General features: G+C 30.8%; 1 protein-coding gene across 1 annotated transcript in view; it reads left to right on the top strand.

Annotated features, from left to right (window-relative positions):
• The first annotated feature begins 3447 nt into the window (after positions 1–3447).
• LOC113376103 overlaps positions 3448–16269 on the top strand; it is a 70399-nt gene continuing 57577 nt past the window's right edge. Inside the window, exon 1 of the mRNA XM_026616030.1 lies at positions 3448–3695. Within this exon, the coding sequence (XP_026471815.1) occupies positions 3448–3695 (248 nt within the window). The remainder of the gene's footprint in view (positions 3696–16269) is intronic.

The raw sequence follows: 16269 nt of genomic DNA, 5'->3' as shown, positions 1-16269 counted from the left end.
GACGTCCAGCTGTCTAGAATTTTGAGACAGATCACCAATGCTCCTTGATTTGTCAGTAATAAGACCTTACAAGACAATCTAAATACAGATATTCAACCTATCCCAAAACTGGAAGATCATACTAATTATTTTGTCGCTGAACTTCTCGAGACACCAGTTTCAAGAAGGCTGAAAAGACAATATTCATACGAGCTGATTCCAAAATACAATATTCAAGACGAGTAACTTTATTACATCTTTGAACAACTGAGATGAATTGGTGAATCATTCGAGTGACAACTATTGACATACTCAAATTTATAATGTGCACAATTTCATATGTGTGTTTATAGGGGTGAGTGAATGAATTGAACGAAATGGCTCATAAATAGTATTCTGATTGCTGTTAAAAATGTAAAATAATACTAATAGTCGAAAACATAATAGTCGAATATAGTAAAAAACCTTCTCAACTTAAGTGCAAATATAATCGTATGAGCACAGGGTAAAAGTGAAACGAAACACCATTGATTCAAATCAACGTTTTCCTCTTCTCTATCAAATGTGATCACATCAAGCAGCTTAAACTGAGTATCTTTTCTGATAATTTAATTTCGTTTCTTTAATTATGAAATAGCGAAAAAATATAAACAAGATTCACTAATATTATATAATTTTAATTTACAAGCAATCACGACACGCGCTATACATCCGGTGCAATAATCGGAGCAATAGTTATTATTCCGTAACGGTCCCGTAAATATCACGCTCATTGTCCGTAGCTAATAGATAAATTATACAATATTTATTATAGCAATAATGTACACATGCTAAGATGAAGGTGCCAGTACATTTATATTACCACGAAAATATACGACATAGTCGATAAGCACAATTTGCAGAAAATCGATTCAATCAGTCCGAAAACGCTACTTGGTTGAACTTAAATTAGGTTAATTGTTTACATTTACTATAATATTTGAATAATCATTTGAAATAAACTAAATAAAAATATGTATAGGAAAATCTTACAACTAATTCTACCCCTATTGCAAACTGATGGGTAAAACACCATATAAAAATATGAAGTAAAAATCTGATTTTAAACAATTGATCTCTTCACAAATATACGTACTAAATTATATACCTACGTGCGATCAAATTTTCAATTTATGAAACTCTTCTGATATAAATTTCTTATTTTTCAAATATTAAACCTAAGACATGAAGAAAATGAGGTGTTAGTTAATACATAGTTTTCTATAAGATATATGTTTTAATACAATATTCATTATAATCTGTTATATGCATAGCAAGTACAAATAAGTAAATTAATCGTTTAGTTAAAATACGCCGTTTAATATATGATATATAAATATAGTGCTTTTTTCGTATTTTTGTCATAAAATACTGTTATTATAAGAACTATGAAAATATGGATTTACCTAATAATCACTAATATAATAACATAGCGCACAGATTACGAATAAAGATATAATACCATGACGAATATGCGAATAACGAACCAGAGAGAATTTTTAACGTCTGCTCGCAAACAACATGAATATTCATGTACTTTAATAGGATATCTAATCTGAATGTCAGTAAATTTTAATAAGTATTTTATAATATATTTACAGTTACGTTAGTTATATTAATGTATATAGGTAAGAGTTGAACGATAAAAGGAACAACGGCATTCAGTGCAAGTGAGGCCACTTGTTGTCCAGTACAATGATGCACATGCATTTGCGAAGGAAGACTTGAGCAAATGAGAGTTCACTAATAAGACGAGTTTGTCGTTTTCTACTTATATTGTATATTTAATAATTGATATTTTATCCGTTAATTGAAACAGTATTCATTGGATAAATAATTAAAACATGAGGGGTAAACAGAGGACAAATGTGCTTTAACCTGTTTTAGTAACTTCCGCACTCAACGGAGGTTCTATTGAGCTCAAATTCATTTGATAATAAGATTAGATAATTATCTAACCATAATACACGCACATTAAAGGATTGCTATTATTTTATTATATATTTTTTTGAAAACATATTTGTGATTCATTTGATTTATACGCGACTATTTTGTTATCATTTCATTTATTCAAATTAATCAAGTTTATCTTTTCTGTATTATATATTTAACTAAATCTTATGTAGAATTAAAACTAGGGGTAGATTGACGTGTTACAGCCGTCGCGCCTCTATCGAGTGCGAAAAAAATTAAAAGTAAGGTAATGGCAAATTGGCCATGTTTGCAATCTATTTATAATTCTTTTATCTATGAATTAAATTTAATAGCCACTTATCCATTTGAACCACTTCTGTAAAAAACTAAAAATTTCACTTCTGTAAAAAAACTAATATTTATTTATTCATACCATGATGTAACATGGCAATTAGTTTAAATAGAATCTATCTAGATTCCAATAATATATCAAGCGCTTGACAACATGTCGACACCTTATCTGGTGTTGATTTTAAATAATTAATAAACTTTTAAATTATTCACGCTCCAAAACAAATTCTGCGATTTTTTATTATTTCTTATTATACAGTAAATAAAGACTCCAATAAATCAACAAGTCGAGCTGACATAACAAACAGTTTACAATACACCTGAGACAATATAAATGTAATAAGTAACATAACAATGGGAAGGCATCTTGAATTCAATATGCAAATTAGCGCTTCTTAAACGGAATCAATCTGTCTGCAGTAATTCAACGCTGCATTTGTTGCAAAAAACAGATTTGTATTATTGTATATTTAGACATATATTATAATAATAAAAGTTAATGCAAAACAACTACTGATAAAAATAAATTCAATTGTAAATTAAAAAAGTAAATGAGATATATTGTAAAATGCGTTATATTTCAGAAATACTTCCAAAAAACACACATCAAATTACGAAAATTAATAATAAAACAAAGTACGAAAAAGAAAGAGAAAAAAAAATCAGCACAAAAAAACAAAAACATATATGTATATCACAAAGATTTTTTGTTAACTTTGTTCAAAAAATTATGTTTTGTTATATATTGTTGTATTATATTCATAAGCCTTGTTTAAATGATTATGTTGTATTGTGTTACATATTTCTGCCAATAAAAGTAGTTTTAAAACATTTTCATGTTTATAGCTATTGTTTTAACGCTTTAATTATAGCTAGCCTATGTTTAAGCCTGTCACAATCCTCCTGGCCATTCGCACTTTCCTGATATAATTTGATTTTATTACTAATAGTATGTAATGACAGTATTTCAGTATTTACACGTAGACAAGTGTTTTCCCAGCTAACTGGTAATAAATTAACGAACTAGTATAAATTACCAAAATTATTGCTGATCAAAAAAGTGACACAACCATACCCAGACTCCCCTACATTTCAATTAAACATGACTAACAATAAGTACTAATAAAAACATTTTCTTCCTTACAGGTCTATCAAAAAAGCATCATGGCTCCGGCATACGTCCGCGCATGCCTGCTATTCCTAGGGTTAATTTTATGGGGTCGAACGGAGGCATTCCGCCATCGCAATCATCAGGCGGCAAGGATTCCGAATCACAAACCAACGGCGCTTGCGCGACAACAACAAGTTACGCCCGCATTCGACACGAGTTCGAGGGAAGAAGCGGAACTAGCGCCGGAGCGCGCCGAAGAGGAATGCGACCCCGACATGATTGGCTTTGAAATAGTCACGGGGTAAGTTATTTTCAGACATTTTGTATTATGGCCGACTCCCATAAGAAATAATAGTAGAATATAAGAAAATCTAGCAAGTTAATGAAATTTGTTACAATTTACGCATTCTGACAAATTAACTCTGATGAGTCTATAGAAATTATATAGGGTAGAGCGGGGCTTAAAAGTCCACAGGTAAAAAGGTCCACCACCATTATCTCAAAAGTAAATAAAGTTAGGATTTTTTTAACAACAATATTTGAAAGTAGAGGGCAAAAGATGTGCAACCAGCCGTCTTAAATCGGGCGACTTCGCAATCACGAGATAAAGGGCCTCATTGGCAATTTTGTAACGATTTTTTTTTTCCTAGTTAGTCTTTGTTTTCGAGCATGGTTGTATAATTTACAATACCTGAACCTGAATATATTTTTTGGTTTGTTATTTTTGAATTAGATTCATCAGTTTTTTTAAGAAAACCATTAAAATATTTTACACGTAGTTGGCGCAAAAAAGGCCGCCTAAACCTTTATAGTGACGAAGTGTAAATAATGAGAAACTAGTAAATAAAAATGTAAAATAAGTTGAACAAAGCAATTATACAAAACATTAATTAAACTAGTGGGGTGGGTGGCATCGTGCCTCAAGGCAAATTGCTGGAACTTCCCGTACCGTAACGGAATGTTCGAGAAATACTGAATGTTTTCAAATAGATTATAAATATTGTAACATTGTCTAATATTTATAAAAATTATATAAACTGAATTGCAAAGTTGAAATTATTTGTAAAGTATATTAGAACTATAGTCAGAATTAAAAATAAAATCTGAATTATTTTCGATATACAAAAAATTTAAAAATAAAAAAAAAAGTTGAAACAAACATTTTTTTCCGAAATTAATTATTTTGTTAAGACAAGCAGAAAGTTCTTTGAATCATTTAAATCGGACGCTTAGTTCTCTCAAAAACTGCCATTTTTTACATATTTAGCTCCGTATCTTCGAAATGGCTGGGCCTGCCTTTGCCAAAAACTAATAAACACTTCTCCCAATCATTACTAATTGAATGTTTTTCAGATCATTCAAATCGGATGCTCCGTTCTCTCAAATCCTCAATTTCTATTTTCTGCACTCTTTGCTCTTTATCTCCGTAACTGCTGGACCTGCCTTTGCCAAAAACTAATCAGCACATCTCCGTATCAATAGGAATCGAATGTTTTTTGAACCATTCAAATTGGTTGATCCGTGCGCCCAAAAACGTGACTGGAAATTTTTATACATACATACATACATACACACACACATCCATTTTTTTCTGAGGTATTCCAAAATGTTCAGAAACCTTCAAAACGTCGAGAAATGTAAAAATTTTCAATTCCGATTTTCGGCCCATTACAATAACTTACCCCGAAGTTAATTAATAGTTATTCCAACTCTGATGATGAATTCATCTGACAAAGTTCCACGAGAAATTTATAACCAAGACGATATTCATAAAAAATGTGCCCAAAAAATATTTTTGAAAAATAGCTGAAAAACTTAGTTCTACAATGACGAATTAGCTGGAAATTTTACTAAACATAATTGCTTTTAATTGAACTTATGTACTATTTGTTCTGGTGTTGTTGGTTTGTTTTCACAGTATAATTACTAAAAGTCAAATTGGATCTTTGTGCCCCGCCCTACTCTGTTATATATTTATGCATTTTAAGTGCAATAGTACGGCATGTTTATTGTAAGCAAATATTATAAAAAAACAGTTTAAGTAAGTAGAAATCAATTGCTACACAAAACATGTAAAAAAAACAAAAATAAAAATTATAAACCGATTTCGCAAATCCTCTGTTATACTCGTCGCTACAGATCAAACTACTTAATGTTGTACAAACAAGAACTGCCTCTCGATTTACAGTAAGAATCAATAGTCTTTTATTATCGATTTGAAAAGTTTTTAATTCATATTAAATTAAAATTATGTCTTTTGCAAATATACAGTTATAATTTAAAGGCAACGATTAAGTTATTTTAATTTATACGGTTATTTACCTGATGGCAAACTGAGACAACAAAAACCGGATTTTAATTACACGATAGCTTGATAGCCATATGGATGGTGAAAATAAAAGCATCCAAAATGGTCAATATGAAGATAACGATGGAATTTTAAGCATATGTAATTTGATGAATATGTTTACAGATGTTATGTCACTTCAATAGCATACATAAAATTAAATCTTGAATAATTGCTATGGTTTAAAATTATTTCTGTAAATAATCATTATATTCTAAATACAATTTTGATTTTTAAACATTAATGTTGTTACTTATATTCCGTATATAAAAATTGTTTTAAAAAAAGTGATAAAAATGTATAAATTCAAATTTATTATTAGTTTGTAGTAATATTATTAAGAATACGGTAACATATTATATTTTCACTATATAAAATTCTTCCCAATATAACAAAATACTTGCATACCATCAAACAGGTTAACAAAAACCATATACTATACTATACCTATATATAAAGAGAATGAACAATAATAGAATTTCTATGGCATCAATCAATTAGCAATGCACAATTGTTAGCCGGGAGCGAAAACTCGCGCAGTAGGAAAACAAAGAAATAAAAACCACTGTAAATCGAGGAAGTGATTAAAGGTTGTTAAATCACTAGCTGTTTCATTCATAAGGAGTAAGTGTAGTCGGAATATTTAAAAATGCGAACCAAACTAGCGACTAATCACAAACTCATCGATTATAATGTCGAAAAGGCAAGAAATTGATTACTCGAGTTTATCGATATACGTGTAAATCTTGTGGAGGTACTAACTTGAGGCAACGCCGGCAGTCTGATGAACAAACGTTGACAAATGTAACATTTATTTTTATTAAATACCTAATCAATTCAATGTAATTGGAACATTGTCGCGATACAATCAATTCAACTGATTTCTAACTTGCACAAGAAATTACAAATGTGTATCTTTTCGCTTTGTCTTTCTGTCTGGCAGTTTTTAACGCGATACAGTATCTAGCTAAATTGCATATTGTTGACGGGGTCCGGGTCTCGATACCGTTAGCACAGCACGACCGGGCGAGACGTGAAGCAGCGCGCCCTCGGGCTGTCGAGCCCCCGTGCCCAGACACGTACCGGGACGAATATATCCGTTGTTCTCGTGAACTGTATTTCGCATGCAAGACTTTACATTTATCTTCTTCTACTTGAATCTTCATTCACTAGAGGTATTTTATGATGTAATATATCCAGAAACTATATGTACAAAATAATAATGAAGCTACATATATATTGTGAAGAATGGTGCTTGAAGGTCCGCGAGTAAAGAGGTCCACCACCAATATCTCAAATCACGTAAAGTTAGCATTTTTTAACATCAATATTTGAAAGTAGAGAGCAAAATATGTAAACCAGCCACCACCATTTGAAAGTAGAGGGTAAAATATGTATAACCAGCCCAATCTGTCGTTCCTATACGAAGATTCGAACTTAGACGAAGGTCAAAAGGTCAGCCATTGGTGATCCGATTCGATGTTGGATATGTCTAGTAAATGTAGTCCTGTTGTGAAAATATTTAATTAAGCCTACGAGTAATTATACAAATTATATGATTACTAAAGAATATCAAAAAGGGACCGTTTTCTTCTGAGCCGTTCAATGCCATGGTTTTTTATTAAGTTTTTGGCCATGATGTTAGGGTGGTTCTGTATTCTATCCTTGTATCTCAGACTGAACTTTTCAATTTCTTCGTTAACAGTGTTAATGTTCAAATCTGTATGAACCAACCAATTCCGGACATACTTGGATGCGTTTATAATTTCTTTCAAAATTTTGTTTTTAAATCTTTGTATTATGGCGATGTTGGATTTGCGTGCCGTTCCCCAAAGCTGTATTCCGTACGTCCAAATTGGTTGTTTGAAAAATCATGACAAAAATATTTTCTTTTGTTATGTATACGTTATTTAATTGTTTTGTAATAGGTATTGTTAATTTTAAGTTAGATTCAACTAATGTTATCATAAAGACAATAAAAAATAGTAAATTGGAAAGTAAATTAAGTTAAAGAAAGCAACTTTACAAGAGATAAATTAAATTAATAGTTATGCCAAAGTACCAGATACACGATGTAATCTTTGCAAAAATGTACCCATGAAGTATTTAAAATTAAAATTATAATATTGTATCTGTTTGCTCGATGGCATTCCCTTTTTATCTAGCCTATGGGGCAATTGAATACTTTCATAACTTCATTACATAATTACTAAATGTACATTATTATTTTACAGTGAGTGAGTATTTATAAAGTTATCCTGTACTTATAAATTCACCATCCAGCATAAATTCTTTCTGCAGAAATAGAATTTCCCATAAAATAGAATGAAAGTAAAGCTTTGAAATAAAAAATCAAAGCACATTTCTGTAAACCTGATATGTCTAGAGTTCACAGCAATTCTACTTTGTCGGATGAAATGAATTGGACAAGTCAAAAGGTTCGACAAGTAAGCTAAGAATAATAAAACTACATGCCTGCGTCCATGCGGTGTATTGGACGATTTATGATATCCGCGTGTTTTCCTCGTGTACCCCATGTTCCCGCTTGTCACCGCGGTCTCTCTTCGCGAATGAACTCCGACTCTCGAAGAAAGATGCAAACGGTTACAAAAGATCACACTGCATTCTGAGGATGCGCCTTAGAGCAAAACGATGAAGTGCATATTGCTAAGTTTCAAGTTTATATACACTTTTTTCAACCAATTTCTGTCTGAAATGACTGTATTCATGATTAGGAAAATGGCTTTTATTTAAATTAATTTCGTTGTTTTTTAATTGCAAAAGGAAAAAGGATGCATAATTGTAACTTTGACTGAAATTAAGATAAATTGAAAAACATTATCAATGTGGAAACTATATTTTGTTGTATTTGATTTTTCATTTTTGATTGTCGTCTTGAACTGTACCATACTGCAAGTTTATTTTTTTCAACCCACGCTTATAAATAGTTTTTACAAATTTTATCACAAGAAACAAACACTCTTAACAACAAATTTCAGATCTATAGAAAAATAGTTTAGAACATAGAATGACAAATAATATTCGTTCAAAATATAATTTAAATTTTAAACAATTACTGAGTACAATTTCGATATTGGTGGCCATATTAATATATGTGAGGTATAGAAGGTTAATAATTATTCCATATTCTAAATGTAACATCAAAATATGTAAAAATTTATAAAAGATTGTTGAATTAAGTGGGTATTCTGGTCAAACGCATGAATTGTTGAAAGGCCGTTAAGATTTTGAAAATATAAGAAAATAGTCAAAGTTTTAATTCTAGAAGGTGATGAAGTGGGGCGGGGTCAAAAAAATTTGGCACCTAACCATATCATCCTTGATTTTGGCCCTTCAAATAATCTAAAGAAAAAAATTGTATGAACTGCGGACAATTTTCCCAAAATAGCGATAGCCTGAGAAAAAATTACATTTTTTTGGATATTCTCGATTTTTTTTAAAAAATAGTAATAATCTGAATTTATAATCAGTTCATACTGAAGAGAAGCCTATATAGAAGACTCTGTAAAAATTTTAAGTAAATAGGCCCAGTAGAAGCCGAGATATCGTGGGTATCGTGATCATATCGAAAAAGACAGTTTCGAGAAAACGCATTCAAAGTTTCGCGTAGGAAGGAACCAGAGGAGGATTAACATGGTCAAATAACTATATCGCCAAAAATAATTAGAATTTTGAAAAATCCTCTTGTAAACAGTTTGTAAACATTTGGCTTCATGTGTAAAACGACTGATCGCACAGCAAATACATAAATATTTGAGAGGTCATACGAAGATCGGACAGTAACATAGCGTTGCTATAACATTTCAATTTTATCTGAAAATTGACCTCTTAGGCTTAGTCTATACTACCTATGCCATAAAATTTGCAACTTATAAAATGTTGAAACAACGCAAAATAAATTTGATATCAACCGTATTTCAAACGTTTGCTTACTAGAATTTCAAAGATATTTAAAATTATAAAAATATATGTCCCGTATCTCCAAAGCATGCTAAAATGCTAATGAATTTCACGAAAATACATTTTTATTAGTTTCTTTACCCTGCTCTACGAAATGAATTACACATGTGTTAATTTAATGCAGACATTCTCTGAACAGTTTCTATTTACATATTTCATACATAGTGACATATTAAAACACAAGTTTTGTCAGATTTGTTATTGCGATACACGCCTAAACACATCCGAGCATCACCTGAACTAGTACTTCTGGAGAGCGACGCGGCTAGTCAAGTAATATAATTAATTATTATGTGAATAAATTAATTATAAAAACGGTAGTCGTATCAGCATACAATATAATAATTATCTATACGAATAATAAACGAAACATAACGGTTAAAAATATCATTATGCAATTATAATAAAATCATAACAAACAACGGCGATCGTTACATAAATTTCATTAATTGATCGACTAAGGAGTGGTAATGGATCACCTAATGAATAATAAATCATTAAGTCTATATGCATGAAACTGATGCGTAGACTGTTTACATTTTGGTACAAACTTATAAATTACATGTTTATTAGTATTCAATTACAATATGATTCATAGATATTAAAAGCAAATGCAGATGACCGCACGTAGTCCGCAGGCTGCAAGTTCGTTAGGCCTAATCTATATTATATATGATGAGAATGCGAAGCAAATGTAAATCCTCGCAACATGCCATATAGCAATGTGTCGGAAATGACTCGATGGGTATTTACTTGCCTATTAATGGGATATTTACAATGTAGTTGATAGCTAAAAGGTAGAACTAATTATAAAATCAAGCACTGCCGAAAGCGTCACTTCCGCATGAACGAAGAGCATCTTTAGCAAAGCTCACTAAGAAAATTCAGCCTATGGCTACTACAATCTAATATAAAACTTCGCAAATGTGCTGCTATTCAATTAACGCTGTTGAAGAAGGCTTAATAATTACATGTTTGAGCTAAATGCTGATCTTTAGGGTTATAAAATGGTCTTGTATAAATGTGCAATGTTGATGAAATACATTTTTAGGAACAAACAAACAAGGAATCAAACATTTGAACTCTTGGCCATACCATGTTTGAGGCAGAGATAAAGTCTTATGAACATAATAATAAATTTCAAATGCCGAGATCGAAGAACTAGAATTTTTATTGAAGTTGATTACTGATATCACTTGCAATGTTTTTCTTATATCGATGTTCATCTTTAAAGTAAAGTCTAGCGCGTATATGCTTGCCTTATCACATAACATATGCTCAAGGAGTTACCCATCAATTTGATAAGCATTGCTAATAATTTTCCTAAATGGTACAGATTAGCATTCATTTTCAGAAGAATTGTAAAATGTATGAATGTACGCATTTATGTATATAAATTCGGATACAATGATTTTCGTGAAAAAGAAGAAGTGAGTCCATTTGAATGTAAAGAATTGTTTTGCATAGACGTATAAAAAATATTTAGTTTAAGATGACTAATTTACATGTAAAAAAAATTATCAAATTTTGTACAAGTTTTAACAATATATTTAGAAAATGCTTTTAAATGCTCAATTCAATATTTTCTCATTTTTCATTAATATTTTAGTAATTACGAATTCAGAATTTTTGACTTCGATTAATTTTTCTCTGCAACATTTAATTAGAAATCACAAAATCCCAGCATCTTTCATGTCATGCGTTCATGATACAACATATTTTGTTAACAATAAAATAAAGATATATTTTATCCTTTATAAATTTACTTCTTTGTGCGAAAATCTTTTCCTCTTTCTATAAGAAAGTGCTTTTGGCATTGATAAACTATATAAACACCTATATAAACTCTCTACCTGCAATTATTTAATATACTAAATACTATATGTATCATTATCTATCATTGTTCTTACTGACTTCTTGTATTCACCTAATTAACTTCGGCGAAGATTTAAAATTTATTATAACTGCATCACTTGAACGGCTCGTTAAAACTCCATTTATAGTAAAATTGCTATCGTTAGAACTTCATTTAGTTAAAAATCTACAAAATTATGTAGGTAATTAAACTAATGATTTTATAAACCACGTGATTTGCACTTAAGTATTATTATTTAAATGAAAATATATAAATAATAATGATCGCTTCGGTAGCAATTTTATGTAGGGGAGACAGAGTACGGTAATAACAGTCAAACTATACTGATTTTAAGATAGGGTCCGAAAGGGAGAAAGATCAAGTATGATTGTTCAAACAAGTTCCCATTATTGCTTTCAGGCAGCGCCTTAACATAATCGATTAACATAATCAGCAGACCGCATTAAAGAGTCAAAAGTTAGTTTTCACGTTTGATTTTATTAATCATAACTGTTAATTGTATACACACAGATTACTTTTTTGTTATTTTGTTGTAAGTTGAACGCTAGTAGTTATTTAATTTTATCTTATTATTAGAGAATTTGGCTCAGTGATAATGATGATTTGTTTTCAAAAGTGTGTGTAGGGTACGGTTCCAACATATTTTGTGGGTACGGTTGTGACATGTATTTCTTGCCCTCTTCGGGTGAAGAATAAACAGATAAAAAAGTTTAAGACAAAATACAAAAGGGAAATGGAAAGAAAAATTCAATTTCCGACAAGTACGTGGATGAAAAATACCCTGACACAACAAATTATTATACAGAAAAATGTGAAAAGGAGAGATTTTTACAATACGGTTCACGAGTAGAAGAACCAGACTTATTCAGCAGTGATATGTGCACTGTGCATATATGTATGTTAGGCATTTGATTCCCATCAAGTATGCTTGCAATTTGTTTCACATCGAATAGATAAGAAATACGGATGCTCGTACAACAACGTTGTCGGTTAATGGGACATGTTACAAGTGCACATGGCAAATCGCATTTACGTTAGATACTGCATTTCGCTGTCAGAGATTTGTTGAGCTATGTAAATAAATGGGGTGTTTTAATCGTGAGCGTTCGACTGTACCGCTGATAGAAGCATTCTTTTCTTTTAATCGACCCCGCCGTTATGCGCTCATCTTTCATTAAACATTGCAACTCACTTGCGATACTTCATTATAGCGGAAATAGTGAATAAACTTATTAATTTATATCGTGTGATATATATATATATATATATGTATATATATATATATATATATTATGGTAATATATATATATATATATACATATATATATATATATATATATATATATATATATATATATATATATATATATATTATGGTAATCCTTAATATGGACATTTTCGTATTTCCTTGCTCCCAAGGGCTCAAATGGTTCCAAATTGATAATGAACAATTCTCTGAAAGTTTTGTAAGGAAATAGCATCAAAAACAATTCGAAATTTTTTTTAGGTATATCTTAGCGATAAATGAATTAAAAGTGACAATTCGTGTGTCATCTTTTATTGAAAATTCAAGGCTCTGCAAAACAGGATTTTTATAATTTGTTTTGTATAGCGTCGAATTTTGAATACAACTCATTCATTTGTTCGCTAAGTTATAAACATTTTTAAAATTTTTGACAATTTTCCCATGCTATTTCCATACAAAACTTTGATTGAAATGCGCACTATCGAAAAGACAATGAGCTAAAACTCATAGAAGATTTTTTTATCAATTTGGAAGCATTTGAGCCCTTGGGAACAAGGAAATTCAAAAATGTCCATATTAAGGACCACCCTTAATATATTTACGTCTACCGGAAAGTGGTTCTTCTATCCCAAATTATGACATCATTTTCCTCACGTTTATTCCATTCTCAGCCTTATATTTTTATCGCTTAATGTTTACATATTGGCATAGATTATAAACTATAAGAAAGTTGACTCACATAAGTTTAAGTGTAAAATGACAGTATAACCGTGACAACTGACAAAGTTCGTTTACGCCACTGTATTTTATATCAATTTCAACAAGGAAGAAAGGCTACAGAAGCATGTAGAAATTTATTAAAAGTGATTGGTAAAGGCACAGTATCTGATAGAAATATGTTAAGAAAAATTTGAAACAGGTGATTTCAACCTTTCTATTCCAGGCGAGCATCTTTGATCGACGACCATGTTGTTAAGATAATGTTAGATCAAGATCCTTTTCTGACAACATTGAGGATCGCAGAAAGGCCTAATTGAGTTCAACAAACCATTTCTGATCATATTTGAAAGATAGGTTTTATTTATTCTCTATTTTATTTACAACTGTCCAGTTAAAAACATTTAGTAAATTTGGGGAATTTGCAATTGTCAGCCGTAAAGGGACACTGCATACTAAATTGACATGTTGGAAAAACTACTCAATACTTGAAAGATAGGATTTGTGTGAAAGTATTCAAGTTGTCATATGCACATTTTTGCTTATTTTGGAACAAAATCAATCCCTACTTGAACCAGATGAAAAGTGGATTACGTGCAACCTCTGATTATCACTTGTATTTGTCTTTACCAACTATTTCGACGGGCAACAAATTAAAAGACGCAGAAGATGTCAACAAACACTGGTTCAATTTTTAGCATCTAAAGATGAAACATATTCCAAAAATAGGATATACAAACTGCACTCGTGCTATCAAGAGATTAATGATAATGGCAATATTTTGTTTTATTCCAAAAGCGGACAGAACTTTCCGGTAGAACTAATATATATTATATATATATATATATATATATATATATATATATATATATATATATATATATATATATACATACATACATACATACATACATACATACATATATGTTGAATGTTACCAACGCCATGTCCGAATGAAAATCTTCTTAAATCCCATAACTAAGCGTTTCTAGATCGTTGTTGACAATTTCTTAGAGCATTCTAGCGGAAGCTATGTCAACACACAACTTAGCAGTTGGAGTCCCAAAGTGCTGGCGACAAATCAGTCGAAAGAGCGACGACGCGACCGGATTCCTTAGACCTCGTTCTACCACTATAAAGCATCTCTGGACATTCATTATCATCACGTAACATTTCTAATCCTTCTCACATACCTAACTCCTATGATCACCCTTGCGATTGCGTCCAACTGGCTTGCAGATATATCACCCCGGAATGATAAATGCGAAGACAGCCCGAGCTTGTTAGTTTATCACAGTTGGAGGGTCTTTTACTCTATTTAGCGGTCGTACGTTTGTAGAAGAATGCGCACGCATGGCGATTAATTACAATCTTTCATATAACATCTTCCTCATAAAAATATAAGCGCATCGCTATAAATTTTCTGAATAAATTGTCAACAATTTATATCCTTAACCATTTACTGTGAAAAACGAAAAATATTATTCTGCTTTGCGGAAATAGTTTTTTCCCACACTTATTTCTCTTGTTATTAAGACAATTAATGCGCTATTTCATAAACAAATATAAAAAAAATATTTTCAGTATAAATGGTACAAACTACGAAATACAAATTAACTAAAAATTAGTGGTGCATCGTGCCTTAAGGCACAAATCGCCAAATTGCATTATTTGATCTCCGAAACCACTAACTTGCCTTCTCAGAAATTTAATCAATTCTTCGTTTCGTCAATACAAATAAAGTGCTTCTTGAATCATTCAAATAGGACGCTCAGTTACTTCAAAATCTGAATTACTATTTTTGACACTTTTTGCTTCGTATCTTCAAAACGGCTGGACCTGTTTTTGCCAAAAACGAATCAGCACGTCTCCCATCAATGCAAATCGAATGTTTTTTTTAATTCTTCAAATAGGTTGATTCGCGTTTCCGAAATCGTCTACAAAAATTGTATCTGCATACACACACATACATAAACGCACACACACACACACACATACATCAATTTTTCTAAGGTATGCCAAAATGTTCCGAAGACCTTGAAGAACGTAAATATATGCAACAGTTTTCATTTTCTACTTACCCTACGGGAAGTTAGCAATTTAACACATGTTTCTTGAATCATTCAAATAGGTCGTTCCGTTACGTCAAAAACTGAATTACTATTTTTGGCACTTTTGGCCCCGTATCTTCAAAACGGCTGAACCTGTCTTTGCCAAAAACTAATCAGCACATCTCCCATCAATACAAATCGAACGTTTTTTTAAGTTATTCTAATCGGTTAATTCGTGTTTCCGGAATCGTCGACAAAAATTTGTATCCGCACACACACAAACAAACAAACACACATATCAATTTTTTCTACGCCAAAATGTTTATAAAAACTTAAAACTTATGCAAAGATTCTCATTTTCGATTTTATCGCGGTTACTATAACTTACCCTACAAAAAGTTAAAAATTCAGCACGAATCGTACATTTGTAAATAATTAATAAATATATTTTATTAATTTATATTTTATTTAAATTAATAAATATTTGTAAATATTTATTAAATAAAATTTATCGATAATTGTTACTAATAAATAAATATAATTATTCTAAATACTCGTAACACGTGATAAGTAGGTGATTCGGTAAGAAGATCTGTTCAACTTAAAATATCTATCAATTGATTTTTGAGTGTGTATTAAAAGAAAAAAATTACTTCT

This window comes from Ctenocephalides felis, unplaced genomic scaffold (assembly GCF_003426905.1).
Source record: "Ctenocephalides felis isolate EL2017-DRISC unplaced genomic scaffold, ASM342690v1 CF-g0.4_SCAFFOLD_01886, whole genome shotgun sequence".
Taxonomy (NCBI): Eukaryota; Metazoa; Arthropoda; class Insecta; order Siphonaptera; family Pulicidae; genus Ctenocephalides; species Ctenocephalides felis.
Note: the sequence above shows the minus strand (reverse complement) of the source record. Positions and strands in the feature narration are given on the sequence as shown.